The sequence below is a fragment of the Erythranthe guttata genome, chromosome 2, assembly GCF_056151865.1.
Source record: "Erythranthe guttata isolate IM_541 chromosome 2, IM_541, whole genome shotgun sequence".
NCBI lineage: Eukaryota > Viridiplantae > Streptophyta > Magnoliopsida > Lamiales > Phrymaceae > Erythranthe > Erythranthe guttata.
The window spans coordinates 1,772,860-1,791,133 of NC_142534.1; the positions used below are offsets into that span (position 1 = coordinate 1,772,860).

The 18,274-nt window shown below is 29.9% G+C and overlaps 1 protein-coding gene across 1 annotated transcript; it reads right to left on the reverse strand.

The window, feature by feature from the left end:
• Positions 1-5,413: 5,413 nt before the first annotated feature.
• Positions 5,414-17,998, reverse strand: LOC148772095 (uncharacterized). The gene is made up of 3 exons (XM_088823519.1): positions 16,228-17,998; positions 15,180-16,107; positions 5,414-5,455 (listed from the first exon to the last, which is right to left on the reverse strand). Exons 1-2 carry the CDS (start codon positions 17,909-17,911, stop codon positions 15,317-15,319), a joined length of 2,475 nt encoding a protein of 824 aa, XP_088679645.1. The 5' UTR covers positions 17,912-17,998; the 3' UTR covers positions 5,414-5,455; positions 15,180-15,316.
• Between the last annotated feature and the right edge of the window lie 276 nt (positions 17,999-18,274).

The following is an 18,274-nucleotide window of genomic DNA, read 5'->3' on the forward strand; positions in this document are numbered from 1 at the left end:
ACCACAAAGAGTTGGTATATAGGGGAGGACTTAGGGTTTTTTGTTTGGGGCTAGTACATGGGGTGATTTAAGAAAAATAAAAATAAAAATTGGACTATAAGTGTATAAAATAAATTTTGGGGGGTCAAAAGTCTATAAACTAAAAGATAAATACCAAATTAAAATAAAAAAATAATACAAAAAATGCTATTAAAAAAATCACATTTTGAAGATTAAAGTCAACAAAAATAATAAAAGAAAAAGAATGACAATAGAGAAGTCCAAACAATGAAAGATCACAAGGTCAGTTTTGTCCCCCACACAATAATTGTAGAATAATTGTATAATTAATTATTATTATTCATCTTAAAACTTTCTTTTTTTATTGACCTGATTTTCTATTCTTTTTTTGTAATTTAATTATTATTTTTTAACTTTGCTTGTTATTGTATCATTAATAAAGAACATAAAGTAAAAAAACCCTTGATGGAATTTTCACCTTTTCCCTTCCACTTACAGCTGTAAAGCTGTAAAGAACAGAAATTAAATCAAAATTTAGTCCCAAAAAAAAAATCAAAGTAAATAAATAAAAACAAAATTCCAAATAATATGACTTTTTTGTTTGGTCCCTCAATTTATGTCTACTTATTGATTTTTTCACTCTCACAAGGAAAGATTTGTTTGGCAGTTCATAAGTCAGTACCTTTTTATATACATAACTATGGTCAGAATTATTTTCTTTTGACTTTGTAATAAGAAGCATAATAATATTTTCTTTGAGCTATATATTTATATATGATTATTGGGAAAGTGACAATAATTTAAGGATTTGTTTTATGTAGGGGCGGAAATCGAACTGAACAAATTGAAAATAGTTTTTCTGATTTTTTTTTTCGAAAGTATAAAATGTGTTCTAATTTATGTTCCAAAAAATATCAGAATTCAAAATTTAATTCTAAATACTTTATTTTCCATATACATACATATATCTGACATTAGTAAAAAAAAATATTTAATTTGATGAAGTATTATATTAGTAATTTTTTGATGATCTTAATTGAGTACGATCAGTACAACGTAAAATTTAATGCCTCAACCATAATAACACCTCATATATAAATTTTAAATAATTATTAAAAGATTAAATAAAAAGAAACAGCATTTATGCACAATTTATTTGAAAAAAAAAAAAAGAAACAGCATAATGAATAAAATATTATTAAGCATTAAATTGGGAAATCCAAATGGGCCCATAACCCAGTTGGGCTTTGTCTGTGGGCCCACAACGTATCTGGAAACTGACCTCACACACCTCGCGTGAGTCAAATAATTGTTTTTATTTTTAAATTTATTTATATATTATTTAAAAATAATTTGTATTTATTTGTGTCTCAAATTTGAACGTACATTTAATTATTGTTTGAGATATGTGCGACAGAAGCGGCATCCTATGAAATCGTCAACCACGACAATTATTTTCAATCTAACTCACCATTTTGTCTTATTCTTTTTAGTCACAATTTACATTTAACATTATCAATCATTTATTAAACATTCTATTAATTATTCGAATTAAATTCCAAGATCGGAAAACTATTTTCCAATATCAACTATACATATTAGTTGAATGATTAATCTTATTCGAGACAAAAGTAACTGTTCTTTCGTTTTAAAAAAAAAATATCAAAACATACGTTAACATGTCAAAACGGCCGGCAAATTACAGTCGAGTTCTTCAGGTTAGATCAAGTTACGGAAACGGTCATTCTGTTTGGATGATTACAACCACTCCCTTTAATTATGTATTGTCTTACACTTCTATTTTTACGGTATCAAATTTACCAACTAAATGATGGGCTTTTTCGTAAAAAAATAGATAGTTGAGGGAGGTTATTATAATACCAAATCAAGAAGGTGTTTTTCCGCTATTTGACCTTACCTCAGAGGGTTGGCCGCAATTTACCCCTACATTAAATAAAATCTTGAGTCCAACAAGAAAATTCAAAATTATTCTTTGTACAAAACGACATATCATAAATATAATATGAGATTGTATTTTTTGTAAAATTACTAAAATAACACAGATGGAGTATATATATTGAAAAGTTACTGATAAATATTGCAAGAAATTAAAAAAAAAATTACCACTGTTTTATTAATTGATGAATAAATGCAGCAAGTGGAAGAGGGTAAAAAAAGAGTGGAAAATGATGGTACAGGAAGCACATTGAAGAGCATAGTTAGCTAAATGCCATTTTCTGCGTGATAAGAAGCTTCGGTTTGGTTTGTTCGTGCATTTATTTTTTGGATTTCCAATCTTCAGAAAATCATGCCCCACTTCTCATATATCATTTTCTACTATTTCTATGTGGGACCTTTATTTTATTTTTTATTTCTAAACAGGCCCTATTGTCTCGATTTTATTATATTTTTACTTCAACATATTTGAGTGTAATTAAGAAAATGATTAAATGTATATGCATAAATTATAAAAAATAACATTGAAAGGGAATAAAATATTCTTATCATTACTAGCAATGGACACAGGAAAACGGCATGTCCCGAAAATGGGGATATAAAAACTTAGGGGAATCGTGTAAATATTAAAAGTATAGGGGTATAACATATGTGAGTTTATTTTATATACATTTTGATATATACATATATATTCAAAATGTATATTATTATCAACCAAATTGCAATTGCTCATTAAATTATGTAAATAATTAGAGAAGATTTTTTTTTTTTTTTTGAAAATTTGCTATTCAAACATGTTTCTAACTTTTCAAAAATTATAAAATGACCCATAAGATGTCCGACATGTGTCCCTGCTACATAGGGTAAGTGTGATTAACCAAATAGTTATAACCAGTCTCGAGGCTTAAATAATAGGGCTCGAAAAAATTACTCAAACATTACTATAACATGGAGATGTCCATTCATATTTTTCTCTTGGAAATGAACCCTTGATATTTTCTAATTCCAAAATTGCCCTTCCAATATCTTTTTTCACTACACTCCATCCCCTAATTCATTTATTTTATTTATTTATTAATTTTGGTTATTTGGTTATGAATAACGTAGATAAGGATTCCAATATGATCATCAAGAACATACATTAAATGCCTCATTTAGTTATATGCCATTTTTTCCGTGACAGAAGAAACATTAATTAATACTTGAAGATCAGAAGATAGAGTAGTAGTACTCCTGAAAATTAAATAAAACTGAGGGACATAAAATTAAATAATAATATATATACATATATATAGAAAACATAGGGTGAGACATAAATTAATATACATAGAGCCCACAAAATGGAACCCTAAGAAATACAAAGAGTTTTGTCGACTCAATTTGAGAAAGAGAATGTTGGGTTAGATAAAGAAGACGACGATAAACATTAAATGAATTTTAAGTTCATATTCTTTATGGTATATATGTGGTCCAAATATTGCATTATCTCTCAAAACAAAACCACAATCTATCTTTCTATGTCACAAATAGGGGTGGGAACGAGCCGAGCTCAGGCCGAGCTCGGCTCTTTTGGCCAGCTCGAGCTCGAGCTCGAGCTCATCGAGCCTATTTTTTTGGCTCGAGCTCGAGCTTATTTAATATATATATATATATATTAAAATCATTTTTTTATTAAAAATTATTCATAGGAAAATAAAAAAAATTAAAAAATAAATAATGAACTCTAGTTATATATATTTTTTATTTTTTCTATTATTATTATTATTATTATTATTATTATTATTATTATTATTATTATTAAAAAAGTAATATAGATTTGTTTCTATTTAAATACTAGATATATTTATTATTATAGACTATTTACTATTTAGTTAATAATAATAATAATAATAATAATAATAAGAATAAGAATAATATATATATATATATATATATATATATATATATATATATATATATATATATATATATATATATATATATATATATATATATATATATATATATATGTAAAAAGAAAAAAAAAAAAAAAGAGAGAGAGAAGGCAGCTCGCGAACTGCCGAACAACTAATTTTAGGCTCGAGCTCGAGCTCGAAAAACCCGAGCTCGAGTTCGAGCTTTTTTCGAGCCGGCTCGGCTCGTTTACCACCCCTAGTCACAAATATATCTTAATACTATATTATTGTCCTACATTCATCCATGTTCTCGACGTTCCAATCAACATAGTGATCAAGCTACCGTCGAGATCGTCGTTAGTTGATCTACGCAGATCGATAAAAACCAAACGATTATCTGAGTTTTCAGAAATTCAGCGCCCGCAAGCATCAGATGCTACGCGCCTCATCTGAAAAAATGTCACTGTGATCTGGTTGACAACCTCAAGTTGGTTTATCGCCCACCTTATCTTTGAGGTGGATTGTTAATATATGATTAGGAGTTTATTAGTATAGAATTTAAAGATTTATATTTAGATTATGAGTTCTATTTAGATTGTAACTAAATCTTATATTTCTCATTATATACACACGTATAAATTGTCACACACGTGTGTGTATATATATAAAATATTATAAAATAGGAAATACTAATTGAAAATTGAAATTAGATGGTAATAAAGTGGGAATTTAATGGAAGAGTAGGCTATATAGGATGTGGTTACTTGAAATGTAGATAGTGAAAAATGAAAGGTTAAAAAAGGAAAGAAAAGAAGACAAGAGAATTGAGTGGGGGTGTCCTAAAACTGGGTGGGTGCTATTATGCATGTCTGAGTCTATCGGACAAAGATCTGGGCATCTATTGGCCAGGCTCTATTTCTGTGGGACCCACCCTTCAATTCAATTTACAAAAATATATACAGTACAGTGCCCACTCTTTAAATAAAGGTCTAACCTCCAAAACTGGCAACTGATCAGTAATGGAAAAAAGATAAGTGTCACCATCCACCACCCGGATTTTTTAATTTATTTTTTGAATTTCAATTCAAATATTTCCAACTTTTATTTAATATTTTGATTTTTGATTTTTTCCAAAGTTAAAATTTCACGGGTTATTTTAGATTTTTTTGGGGAATGGCGGGTGTTTGTTCACTTCGTAATGCCGTCTTTTCGGATGTGACGTGTAGTGTCTGGGAGTTACGGCGCGGTTGAAGGCGTGCAAAATTTCTGACAGCTTCGATGATCGTCTGGTTTCCATTAATAGCATAGATTCTTCTTAAATTTAATTTTTTAATTTATTTTCTGAACTAGATTGGATTTAAAAAAAAAAAATTAAATTGACATGAATAAAAAAGAAAAAAATAACTAAATCTTCTGAAAATTAAGATATAGAATTTGTAGCAATTAAAGTATTTTAGATGGGCCGGATCCAACACTGACTTAGAAGCTCAGAGCCCGTTCTTAAGCCCGTTGGGCCCAATTTTAAATAAAATTTGTTTTAACAAAAGGCATGATGAACATTCATTAGCAAATAGCAAACCCTAATTACTTTCAAATTGTTGAATCTATATAATATATAAATTGAAACCCTCATAGCTTAGAAATCCGACATTTGGCATCCATGTCATCGACACGTGTGAATCTACATGGCATCCAACTCATTTTACACATGTCATTATTTATTACTTTGATATCTTCTATTTTTATTTATCATCATTAATTGATGATTAGGCTAAACTTGCCAAAAATATTATCCGAATCATTAATTAGTATTTTAACATGGAAATAATATCTTATGTCATAACAATTTACCAAATATATTTAAAATCTTTTCCATATTCCATGGTATCAAACTTTAATCGTAATCAATTAATATCAATTAAAATATTTATCATATTAATTTAATATGTAAAATATTCAATTTTGATTTTCATAAAATGTGTTTAACTAATAATTGTCATTAATTCCGATTTATAGATTGTCGTCCATTATAGAATTTGATTTTTTTTAACTATATTTCCGGATTAAAAATCCTACAATTTCAATTCAAATAAAAAACTGAAAACTCAACCCAAAAAAAAAATAAAATTATCCGGATTTGTGTATTAAGTGGTGTCAATTATTTTTATAGATAATTTGAATCAAATCAATTTACATTGGTTTTAAATGTTTAGTAAGCTCTTCAATGCACATTTCTATAATTACTAAACATTTAAAATATTTCCTTATAAAATCAAAATCAATGTTGTAAATTGTAATAATGAAATGAATGCTTAATTTAAAATTAATTATCCTCATTTTTTTCATAATGGTATTTACATCCTATATATTATTAATATCAAAATCAAATCTTTTTTATTACAATCAAGTCTCCGGAAATTTATTTTCACAAGGAATATCACAGGAATTGATTATTTTGTCAATTAGTCATTATTCACTAAGTGTAATTTAAATTAATTTCCTCAATTATCTTCTAAATATATGGCATTAAATCTCTCTTTCCTTCATAACAATTTTCTTTTACTTTTTTATTCTCCGAAAATTAGTATAAAAACCCTCCATCCTAACACATTCAATCACATTCATACTCTACACCCCACTTTTTGGAATCACACGAAAACACTATAGATTCAACACAATTTTTTTTTCATATTTGTATTCAATTATAGAGATTTACATTTATTTTTGTGTAATTATTATTTTAGTTCGTTCGATGCATATTATTTTTTTCTATATTATTTTTTTTCTCGAAATGTTCCGTTATAAATACCAATATCATTATTTTATTTTGATTATAATAGGAGGAACATGTTGATCAAATTTATCAACAAAATTAATGATTCCACATGCAAGAGATGAAAGAGAGCACACGACGCTTGCTATTAAATCTTCTTCTATTGTTTTCTATTTTTTTTTTCTTACTAATTTAAGGAGACACTTTATGGTTACATGACTTTGTTCTTCTCCATTTCTAGATTTGTTTGTGTTTTAGAATGTAGTGTTAGTATATGTTAATAAAGTAGAATACATTTGTAAATTGATATAAACATTTCAAAGGTATTTAATTTTAATCAAATCGATTGAGTTTTTTTGGTTTTTGACAATATAGTCATTTTTTGCGGATTTTTCGAATATTTATTTTTATAAATTTATGTTTTAGATACATATTCATTATAATATGATTCATGCTAACTACCGCAATATGTTAGTTGGCAAAATAGTTTTGAAATTTAAAACTCATTGATTCACCCGTAAACATGTAGTCTTTTGGCATTTTGCACCCCAAAAAATATTTATTAGTATTTTTCACACTCAAACCACAATATATCATTCACACTGCACACTATAATATTTTTTTTAAAAATTTTATGAGGGAATGGTCATATTTTTGGTGATTTTGTTTTTCGAGATACATTATACAAAATTAGAATATCATTTATTCTAATTGAGTACAACCTAATTTCGAGCGAACAAGGCAAAAAAAAAGTCTCTTTAAATTACTTAAATTTTTATTTTCTCACGTGAGATATAAAAGAAATTCTCATAAACTTTTATTATCAAATTATCCAATTGGTAGATCTTTTATTGCAATTGGTGAAAATATTTGATGGATTTTTATATATAAAAAACACAACTTTTACGTGATTTGGTTAGAAAATGGGTGAGAGAGAACTAAGTATAATACCCTCCATTTTCACCCATTACATAGCATCCTTACTCCACATAGTGTTTTTTTACTTTCACATGATATAGTCATGTGTTTTTTTCCCTTCCGTAATTTATATAACAAGTGTGTGATGTTGTTTGTACAAAAATTCATTTAGTTTGTTCAATGGATGTTTTTCTTTTTTTCGTTCTGTTTATGTTTTATTGTAATATTTCATTATATAATAAGATCTAATGTAACTTATGTTATATAATATATAAAAATTGAATTTCATCCTCAATTGCTTGACATTTGGCATGTATTCAATTTCATCCCATGTGGCAAATTAATTGGTGAAAATAAATCATCAAAAAATATGTTACCGTTTTCTAAAATTAAAGATAATTAAATATATTTAATTATTTTATTAATGTATTTATATCCTATCATTTATAAAATGTTCTAAATATATCAACTTTCTTGGCAAACTCTAAATAGATTTATGATTGAATTTAATTTAATTTAATTTTAATAATAATTAATTTTATTTGAATTTAGTTAAATGCAATTTCAAATCTTCCCTTATTTTAATTCCTTGATTGGTATTAAAAAAAAGATGGATTTATATTAAAAAAAAACATGGATTTATATTTAAAAAAAAAAGATATTGAAAAAAAAATCATTTGATGTTATATATTTTATATAAACATGACCATATTATAAATAATGTGAAAATTGGCACTCATTTTTTGGTCTGCCATGTGTACACTAACATGCTGTCAATTATTTACCATATTGAAAATTATACTACTTGAATTTCATGTCATTGTTTTAACTTTTGTTTTTTGTTCATTGAATCCAGTGACAAAAATGTATGATTGATTTAACTTTTTAATTATATACTAATTAACATACAAACTTTCTTATGATTATACTACTAAATTAAATAACTTAAGTTAAGTTTAATTAGTTGATAAAAAAAAATATGAATTGATTTTATATATTTCAAAATATAACAATGTTATTCTAAATCTTTGGTGTTATTTATTTATTCACTTTATTTAATACCAAAGATTAGTAATATCTCTCTGAAAGAAAAAAAGATTAAGAATACCAATTGTTTTATTTAAAATGTATAATGATCGTATATACTATATATTGTATTCCACTAATAATTATTTCACTGTGATAAATATAATGAAGTACACATCTAGAGTAACTCCAACCCAAAAATATCAAAATGAGTTTGCAAAAATTTATGTGATATTTAATATTTTATTTTGATATTTATCTAAATGTATTTGCTCCAACCATATGTGTATATTATATTGATGTTAATTAAACATAATTAAATTGATTTATATATCTAATTGCGACATGTCATTTTCTAAATGGACACTGAAGTGGTTAAATTCATAACTCATGGTTGATATTTTATTATGCATGATGTATTTTTACAATCCGAAAGATGAAATATCAAAATACAATCCTCATTTCATACTTCTGTTGGAATTAAAAATTACTATTTTTTAATATGAAAATGGTGATTAAAGGTTTTGATAATTTACATTAACAAATACAATATCAATTGGCAAATCAGTAGTTTCTATGATCCATTTTTAGTTATAAACTCAATAAGATATTTATATATTACATAAAAGACTACAATTATATGAAATGTAATTGCATAAGTATGTGTGTGTCTTTTCAAATTGAGAAAGTTTTGATGCAATATTGTGGCTATGAATGGAAAAAGTTATCAAATATCATAGTATACCAACAAAAGTTTTTATCTAACAAAAACAAAATTAATGGTTATCATTTCATTTGGTACGATATTGGTACCAAATCGAACTTATATGAGATTTACTATGATCCATTATAGTGTTGGTAAACATATATACAACCTATCATTGCAAAAAAAAATATGTTTAGCTACTAATATGCTGACTACTTTTTAAAATTAAAATTTTAAACCATATGAAAATAAAAATATTAATGTAGGGCATTATAGCGTAAATAATTGATTTTTAAATATTTTAAAACCGTATTTTCATATCATAATACATGAATTCTTTTGTCTAACTTACAAGTTATGTATCTAAGTTAGTGAAATATTCTTAAGTTTGCTATTTCCCCATCAAATATAATAAGATAAGTTTATTTTCTTAATTTCCATTTTTAAAATATTTGTAAAATAAAATTATATATTTTATAATACTTATAATAATCTAATATCTATTTTATATCTCATTTTTTATTTTTTGATATCACAATATATTCGACTGACTTACACAAAAATCCAATTAATTTTTTTTTCCATTTATTATTTTTATAAGCACTTTATAATGACTTTTGCTTACTTGAAATTTGATCTATTTTCATTAGCATCAGCCTTTCCTTTATGTTAGTTTCTAACATATGATCATACGTGTAAATCAATTTAAGTTGTATATTAACAAGGATAAATTACAAAAAACCCCTGAACTTAGACTAAATTAAGAAAAACACCCCACATATTCGTAACTACCAAAATTCCCCGGGTGTTCGTTTTCGTCTTACATCGACCCCCTTATGATATGATTTTACACGAATTTTTTTTATTACGTGGAATATTCCCTGAAAAATGCCAATTCTACTCTGCACAGGCGACATTTCTTTATGGTACTTTTTAAATACACAAATTGCCCTCATGGGACTTTACACGAAATATTTATTCTTCTTATTCACAACTTTTAAGTATTACCATTACCTCCCTTGATCATATTTTTTTGTATTTAAAAAGTAGGATAAAATAAATTTCACGACGCCAAGAGTAGAATCCACATTTTTTTGGGATATTAATTACATGGAATAAAAAATATTCCGTAAAAACTCACACCATAAGGGGGTCCTGTAAGACAGAAAAAAACATCAAGGGGATTTTGATAATTACGATTAGTGGGGTGTTTTCCATAATTTAGCCTAAGTTGAAGAGGATTTTCATAATTTATCCTACTAACAACGATTATTGTTCTTTTTACGTCTTAACATTTTCTTATGTCCTGATAATATTTTAAATAATTTTAACGTCACTTTGATAATATAATTAAATATTATTTTCTAATATATTTAATATGTGTTTTTTGATGCTTCAGCTACCACGCATAAGGATTGAAATAAAAGTCGCGTGATTTAATAAAATTATTTTTGATACAAAATAATAGATCATTGGGAAAAAAAATAATGCAAAAACAAAATTAGGATTGTGATTAGTATTAGGATTATACTTAATATTCTTTGAATTAGTATTAGTACTAATACTAGGATTAGGATTCGAATTATAATTAGGATTAATATAGTATTATAATTAATATTAGAATTATGATTATGATTTATATTACTATTAGAATTATAATTGAAATTATGCTTATGATTAGTACTACAGTGACATGTTTATGATTAGAATTAAGATTAGAATTAGAATTATATTTATAATTAACATTAGCAGTACCATTACCATTAGCATTATTAGTATTAAAATTATTAGGGTTATGATTAGAATTATGATTAGTGTTATGAATATGATTAGAATTACCATTAGATTTATGATTAGTATTATGAATAGGATTAAGAATACGATAATGATTTAGATAATATTAGGATTACAATTATAATTAGCTTTAGCATATCCAGATTTGCATTAGCATTAAAATTGGTATTAGCATTAGTACATTAGCATTAACATTAACAATATTAACATATTAGTATTAGTAATAGTATTAGTACTAATATTAGTAATAGTATTAGTATTAATATTAGTATTAGTAATAGTAATAGTGTTAGCATTAGTATTAGTATTAGTATTAGTATTAGTATTAGTATTAGTATTAGTATTAGTATTAGTATTAGTATTAGTATTAGTATTAGTATTAGTATTAGTATTAGTATAAGTATTAGTATTAGTATTAGTATTAGTATTAGTATTAGTATTAGTATTAGTATTAGTATTAGTATTAGTATTAGTATTAGTATTAGTATTAGTATTAGTATTAGTATTAGTATTAGTATTAGTATTAGTATTATAAGTATTAGTATTAGTATTAATATTAGTATTAATATCAGTATTAACATCACTATCAATATCGGTATCAGAATCAGTATTAATATCAGTATCAGTATTAATATAGGTATCAATATTATTATTATCATTACCAATATTAGTATCATTATCAGTATTAGTATCAGTATTAGTATGAGTAACAATATTAGTAATAATATGAGTATTAGTATGAGTATGAGAATCAGTATTAGTATGAGTGTCAGTATGCGTATCAATATTAATATTAATATTATATTAGTATTACTATTAATATTAATATTAATATTACTATGAGTATCAGTATTAATATTAATATTAATATTAATATTACTATGAGTATCAGTATCAGTATCAGTATCAGTATTATTATTATTATTAGCATTAGTATCAGTATGAGTATGAATATTAGTATTAGTATTAGTATTAACATTAATATTAATATCAGTATGAATATTAGTATTAGTATTAATATTAATATTAATATCAGTATGAGTATTAGTATTAGTATTAGTATTAATATTAATATTAATATCAGTATGAGTATTAGTATTAGTATTAGTATTAATATTAATATTAATATCAGTATGAGTATTAGTATTAGTATTAGTACAAGTATCAGTATTAGTATTAGTATAAGTATTAGTACCAGTATCAGTATTAGTATATATCAGTATCAGTAGCATTATTAGTACTAATATCAGTATTAATATTAGTATGAGTAACAATATTAAAATGAGTATTACTATTAGTATTAGTATTAGTATTAGTATTAGTATTAGTATTAATATTAGTATTAATATTAGACATTAGTATTAGTATTAATATTAATATTAGTATTGGTATTAGTATTAGTATTAGTATTAGTATTAGTATTAGTATTAGTATTAGTATTAGTATTAGTATTAGTATTAGTATTAGTATTAGTATTAGTATTAGTATTAGTATTAGTATTAGTATTAATAATAGTAATAGTATTAGTATTAGTATTAGTATTAGTATTAGTATTAGTATTAGTAGTATTAGTATTGGGTATTGGTATTATATTGGTATTGGTATTGGTATTGGTATTTGTATTGGTATTGGTATTGGTATTAGTATTGGTATTAGTATTAGTATTAGTATTAGTATTAGTATTAGTATTAGTAGTAATAGTATTAATATTAGCATTCTGTTAGCATTAATATTATCATTAGCATTAGCATATATAATATTAGTATGCATATTAGTATTAGGGTTAGCTTTATGATTATAATTAGTATTAGTATGCATATTAGTATTAGGGTTAGCTTTATAATTATAATTAGTATTAGTATTAGTATTAGCATTATGATTAGAATTAAGATTATGATTAGCAGTAGAATTAGCATATTAGGATTGGTATTAAGAATATTGTTATCATTAGCATATTTCGATTTTTATTAGGATCAATATTATTATTATTATTAGGATTAGGATTATGACTAGAATTAATATTAGGATTAAGATTAGCATTGGCATTATGATTAAGATTATGATTATGATCCGGATTGTGATTAGGATTATAGTTATAATTAGAATTGGTATTAGAATTATGATTAGGGTTAGGAGTAACATTAGCATTTATGTTAGGATTAGCATTATGATTGTCATTAGTATATTAGCTTTGGTAATGGTAATAGTAATGGTAGTGGTAATGGTAATGGTATTGTTAATGGTAATGGTAATGGTTATGATAATGGTAATGGTTATGATAATGGTAATGATAATGGTAATGGTAATGGTATTGATAATGAAATTAGTACTATTGGTAAAGATATTGGTATTGATATTGATATTCATATTATTATTAGTATTAGTAGTAGTATTAGTATTAGCATTAGCATTAGTATTATGATTATAATTAGGATAATGATTAGTATTTTTATTATGATTGGAATTATGATTAGTATTATAATTAACATTAGCATTATAATTAGGATTGAATTTCAATTAGGATTAGGATTACGATTATTAGTAATGGTAATGGTAATGTTAATTGTAATGGTATTGGTAATGGTATCGTTATTGTTATTGATATTTCTATTGGTATTGGTATTAGTATTGATACTGGTATTGGCATCGGTATTAGTATTGGTATCGATATTGGTATTAGTATTGATATATGTATTTGTGTTGATATTGGTATTGGTATTGGTATTAGTATTGGTATTGATATTGGTATTAGTATTTTTATGGTATTGATAATGGTACATGTAATGGCAATGATAATGGTATTGATAATGGTAGTAGTGATGGCAATAGTAATGGCAATTTTAACGGCAATGGTAAGGGCAATGGTAACGGTAATAATGGTAATGTTATTGGTAATGGTAATGGTAATGGTGTTGGTGTTGGTGTTGGTGTTGGTGTTGGTGTTGGTGTTGGTGTTGGTATTACTATTGGTGTTAGTATTGGTATTGGTATTGCTATTGGTATTGATATTGTTATTGTTATTGTTATTGGTATATTAATATTAGTATTATTATTGACATTAGTATATTAAAGTTAGCATTATCATATGATATATGTAATAATATTATTAGTATTAGTATTAGTATAAGGATTATGGGTTATTTCTCTGCTACAGCCGATGAAAACTACAATGGGTGATTTTTTTACCGTTGATCCACACACCAATGTGTGTGTTTGTTTGTTTGCGCATATAAATGAATAAAGATCTACCAGGTGTATTTTATTGGGTGTAGTATAAAATAAATTGAGGATTATGATTAGGATTGATATATAAAAACAGTACTGGAATTGAAATTCCCGATGACATTGCTGATTCGTGATTCTTTCGAATCATTTTTTGGATCTTATCGAGTTTGTTTATTCCAATCTGGTGTGCAACCTGTTCAATTAAATAACCCCTATGTAAGATTTTTATCAAGTAGGAATCTGCCGATACGACCAACGTTACAAACAATGTGGTACACCTTGAAACTTTTCAGCATATATTAAGGTAACTATGTAAAATTGTATACATTATTAAATAACAACCTTTAATTTTTTATTACTTATATGTATCGGTTATTCGTAATTTGTATTGTACTATGAACTTACTATCGCTTCCACTCAAGATTTTTTATCAAGGTAAATTTAGCGTAAAATGATTTTATTTCATTAAACATTTATATTGTTGTTGTTTTGGTAATTGTTAGTTATTTCGTATGACCACTGTACAAAATATGTAGGCTACTCGCATTGTATTGGATACATGCGTTATGGCGGTTGTTATCAAACGCAATAACAATAATTGTTTGGATCAGATTAAGAATTTGAATTAATTGTTCCTTATGGTTGTATAAGTTTGGGACCAACGATGTATTCACTCTTTGTATACGGAAAAAAAACCTTCGATTGTTAACTTTTCCACTTATTTTGGCTTAATTGATCCCTTACACCATACGAAATAGTTTTTTATTAAATATTTTTCTAATACTTTGTATTGCATATCAACCATTCATCTTACTATTTCAAGAACTTTTTTAATATCAAATATTTGTTAGAACTCAATGCCCCGTGCATCGCACGGGTGAAATACTAGTTTCACAAATTACAAACAAAGACAACTTATTAAACAAGAAAGCACAGATTAATTTCACATTTGAATGAGAATTATTCATCAACATGCAATTTATTCATTTATTTATTTAATTAGTAGCAGTATCGAAAAATCTTCTATCTCTTGCAAACAACTCCTCTCCCACCAATTCCACCGCCGCCGCATTTCATGCTCGGCATCACCTCCAAACCAGAAACCTGACGATCACGCTGCATGAAATCTTCACCGCCGGAAAACTGAGAAACAGCACAGTCGGCGGCGAAAAGGCCGGAAGCGGCGAACTCTCTCTCTCCTCCGAGAACCGGCATCGGAACTCCCATCTTCACCCTGCTGACGTAGCCATCACCGTAAGTCTGGCCAAGAACTCCGTTCACCGCACCGCTCAAAGAAAAGAATTTGAAACCCAGTTCCAAATGCGCGAAGCAGTCTTCTCCGGTGATCCCGTAACCATGGACCTTCGATTCGTGCTGTGTGATCGGAACCACCTTCGCCGAAATCTCGAAAAGCCCGTCCACTCTGACGACGACGCTGTTTGCGGCGGCGTCTCTTTCCACGGTGGTTGACGACGCCGCGTGTGTCCACGTGGAGCCTTCGGAGGCGGGGAGGGGGATGGGGTCGCCGTTGAACGAGAGGGAGAGGCGGTCGACGGCGTCGTTCCAGGTGGAGGTTTTGTCGGCGGAGAGGGAGAGGCGGTGGTTGTTGGCGAAGAGGATTCCGATGGATTGGACCCAGGTGAAGTCTCTTTGCATGTTGACGTTACGCCGGCCGATGAAGTGGGCGTTAATGTGGAGGTTGGGTTGGGTGAGGAGGCAGAAGTGTTGGTCTTTCTTGCCGTGGAAGTAGAAGGTGATGCCGTCGCCGCCGATGAAACGTGGGTCTTGGCACACTGCACCTGGCATATCACATTCTGCACTCCACCCATGCAATTATTAATTAATTAAATGTATTTTATTTTTGCATGCATGCATGAATGAAGATGAGAGAGAGAGAGAGAGAGAGAGAGAGAGAGAGAGAGAGAGAGACTTACTGCAAACGGGTTTGCAGGTGACGCAATCGACCTGGCAAGTGTTGGGACAAGAGGCAGGGCAAACGTGTTCAGAACCAAAGCAAGTGGGGAAGAGTTTGTTCTTGCACCTCTTTCTTTGTCCGGCGGCTGCTTCCGACGAATCATCGGTTGGGGGTGGTGGTGGACTTGAAGTAGGGGTAGGCGGAGATGGAATAGTTGGTGGTGGAGATGGGGGTGATGGTGTCACTGGAACAGGTGGAAGAGGAGAGCTTGGTGTGGTTGGCGTTGGTGGCGGCGGAGATGCTGGTGTAGTTGGCGTTGGCGGAGATGCTGGTGTTGTTGGTGTTGTTGGTGGCGGTTGAGATGCTGGTGTTGTTGCAGAAGGTGGCGGCGGAGATGCTGGTGTTGTTGCAGAAGGTGGGGGTGGAGATGCTGGTGTTGTTGGTGGCGGCGGAGATGCTTGTGTGGTTGGCGTTGGAGGTGGTGGTGGAGATGGTGGTGTAGCTATTGGGGTAGGTGGAGGCGACTTTCCGTCACCACCGTTTCCCTTTCCATCTCCTCCATTTCCTTTCCCATCGCCGCCGTCTCCCTTCCCATCGCCTCCATTTCCCTTCCCATCGCCGCCACTCCCCTTCCCATCTCCTCCATTTCCCTTCCCATCGCCGCCACTCCCCTTCCCATCTCCTCCATTTCCCTTCCCATCGCCGCCACTCCCCTTCCCATCTCCTCCATTTCCCTTTCCATCGCCGCCACTCCCCTTCCCATCTCCTCCATTTCCCTTCCCATCACCACCGTCTCCCTTTCCATCGCCACCGCCATTTCCCTTGCCATCGCCGCCGTCTCCCTTCCCGTCACCGCCATTCCCCTTGCCATCGCCGCCGTCTCCCTTCCCGTCACCGCCGTCACCGCCATTCCCCTTGCCATCGTCGCCATTTCCCTTCCCATTTCCCTTGCCATCGCCGCCATCTCCCTTCCCGTTTCCTTTCCCATCGCCGCCGTCTCCCTTTCCATCGCCACCGCCATTCCCCTTTCCATCGCCGCCGTCTCCCTTTCCGTTTCCTTTCCCATCGCCACCGTCTCCCTTTCCATCGCCGCCATTCCCCTTGCCATCACCGCCGTCTCCCTTCCCATCGCCACCGTCTCCCTTGCCATCGCCGCCGTCTCCCTTCCCGTTTCCTTTCCCATCCCCGCTGTCTCCCTTTCCATCTCCTCCATTTCCCTTCCCGTCGCCACCGTCTCCCTTGCCATCGCCACCGCCATTCCCCTTGCCATCACCGCCGTCTCCCTTCCCGTCACTGCCATCTCCCTTGCCATCACCCCCGTCTCCTTTTCCGTTTCCCTTGCCATCACCAGACGAGCCCTTATCATTTTCCGGTGGCGGAACCTTCCCACCATTGCCTTCTTTATCACCCCCATCGTCAGAAGGTGGAGGAGATTTTCCCTCACCCCTCTCCTCCGGCGGAGACGGAGCAGCCGGCCCACAAATAGGTTTACACGAAACACACTCAACGGAGCAAGAATCGGGGCAAAATTTAGGGCAAACATGCTCCAAATTATAACAAAGCTTATACTTCTTGATCAAGCACCTTGCATGGCTCGGATTGTTCGCTATCCCCGGCGGAGTTGCTTCCGCCATCATCGATGCAATCACCACCAAAACCAACAACACCCAATACACATTCTTACTCATCAATGGCTTAGCCATTGATCAAATCAAATCAATAAAAAGACTAACTAGTGTTTAACCCTAATCAATAGTATATATATTCCCTATTATGTATGTATGTATGTATGTATGTATGTTTGCAATAATATTTATGAATGGGATATTTGAAATAGGCAAAAATAAGCCTATATTTATAGGAGTACGTACTTGTGAGTGATAGTGTGGGGTTCCTAATATTGTGGATCAATACTTGGCATTGTTAATGGATTGAGTAAGGGGGTTTAGTTTCTTCAAATGGCCATCTTCTAATAAAGTCAACGTTTCTATTAGTGTGGTGTTTTTAAATTTTAGGGTTAGCCAACCCAACCTTTTTTGGGGGCAGTTGCTTTTGAAGTGAATTTG

Excerpts from the sequence above, each read along its gene's own strand:
- LOC148772095 (XM_088823519.1), bottom strand. The coding sequence starts at position 17,911 with ATGGCTAAGCCATTGATGAGTAAGAATGTGTATTGGGTGTTGTTGGTT. Across the intron at positions 16,108-16,227 it reads CACCTGCAAACCCGTTTGCA|AATGTGATATGCCAGGTGCA; the intron begins GTAAGTCTCTCT and ends GGTGGAGTGCAG.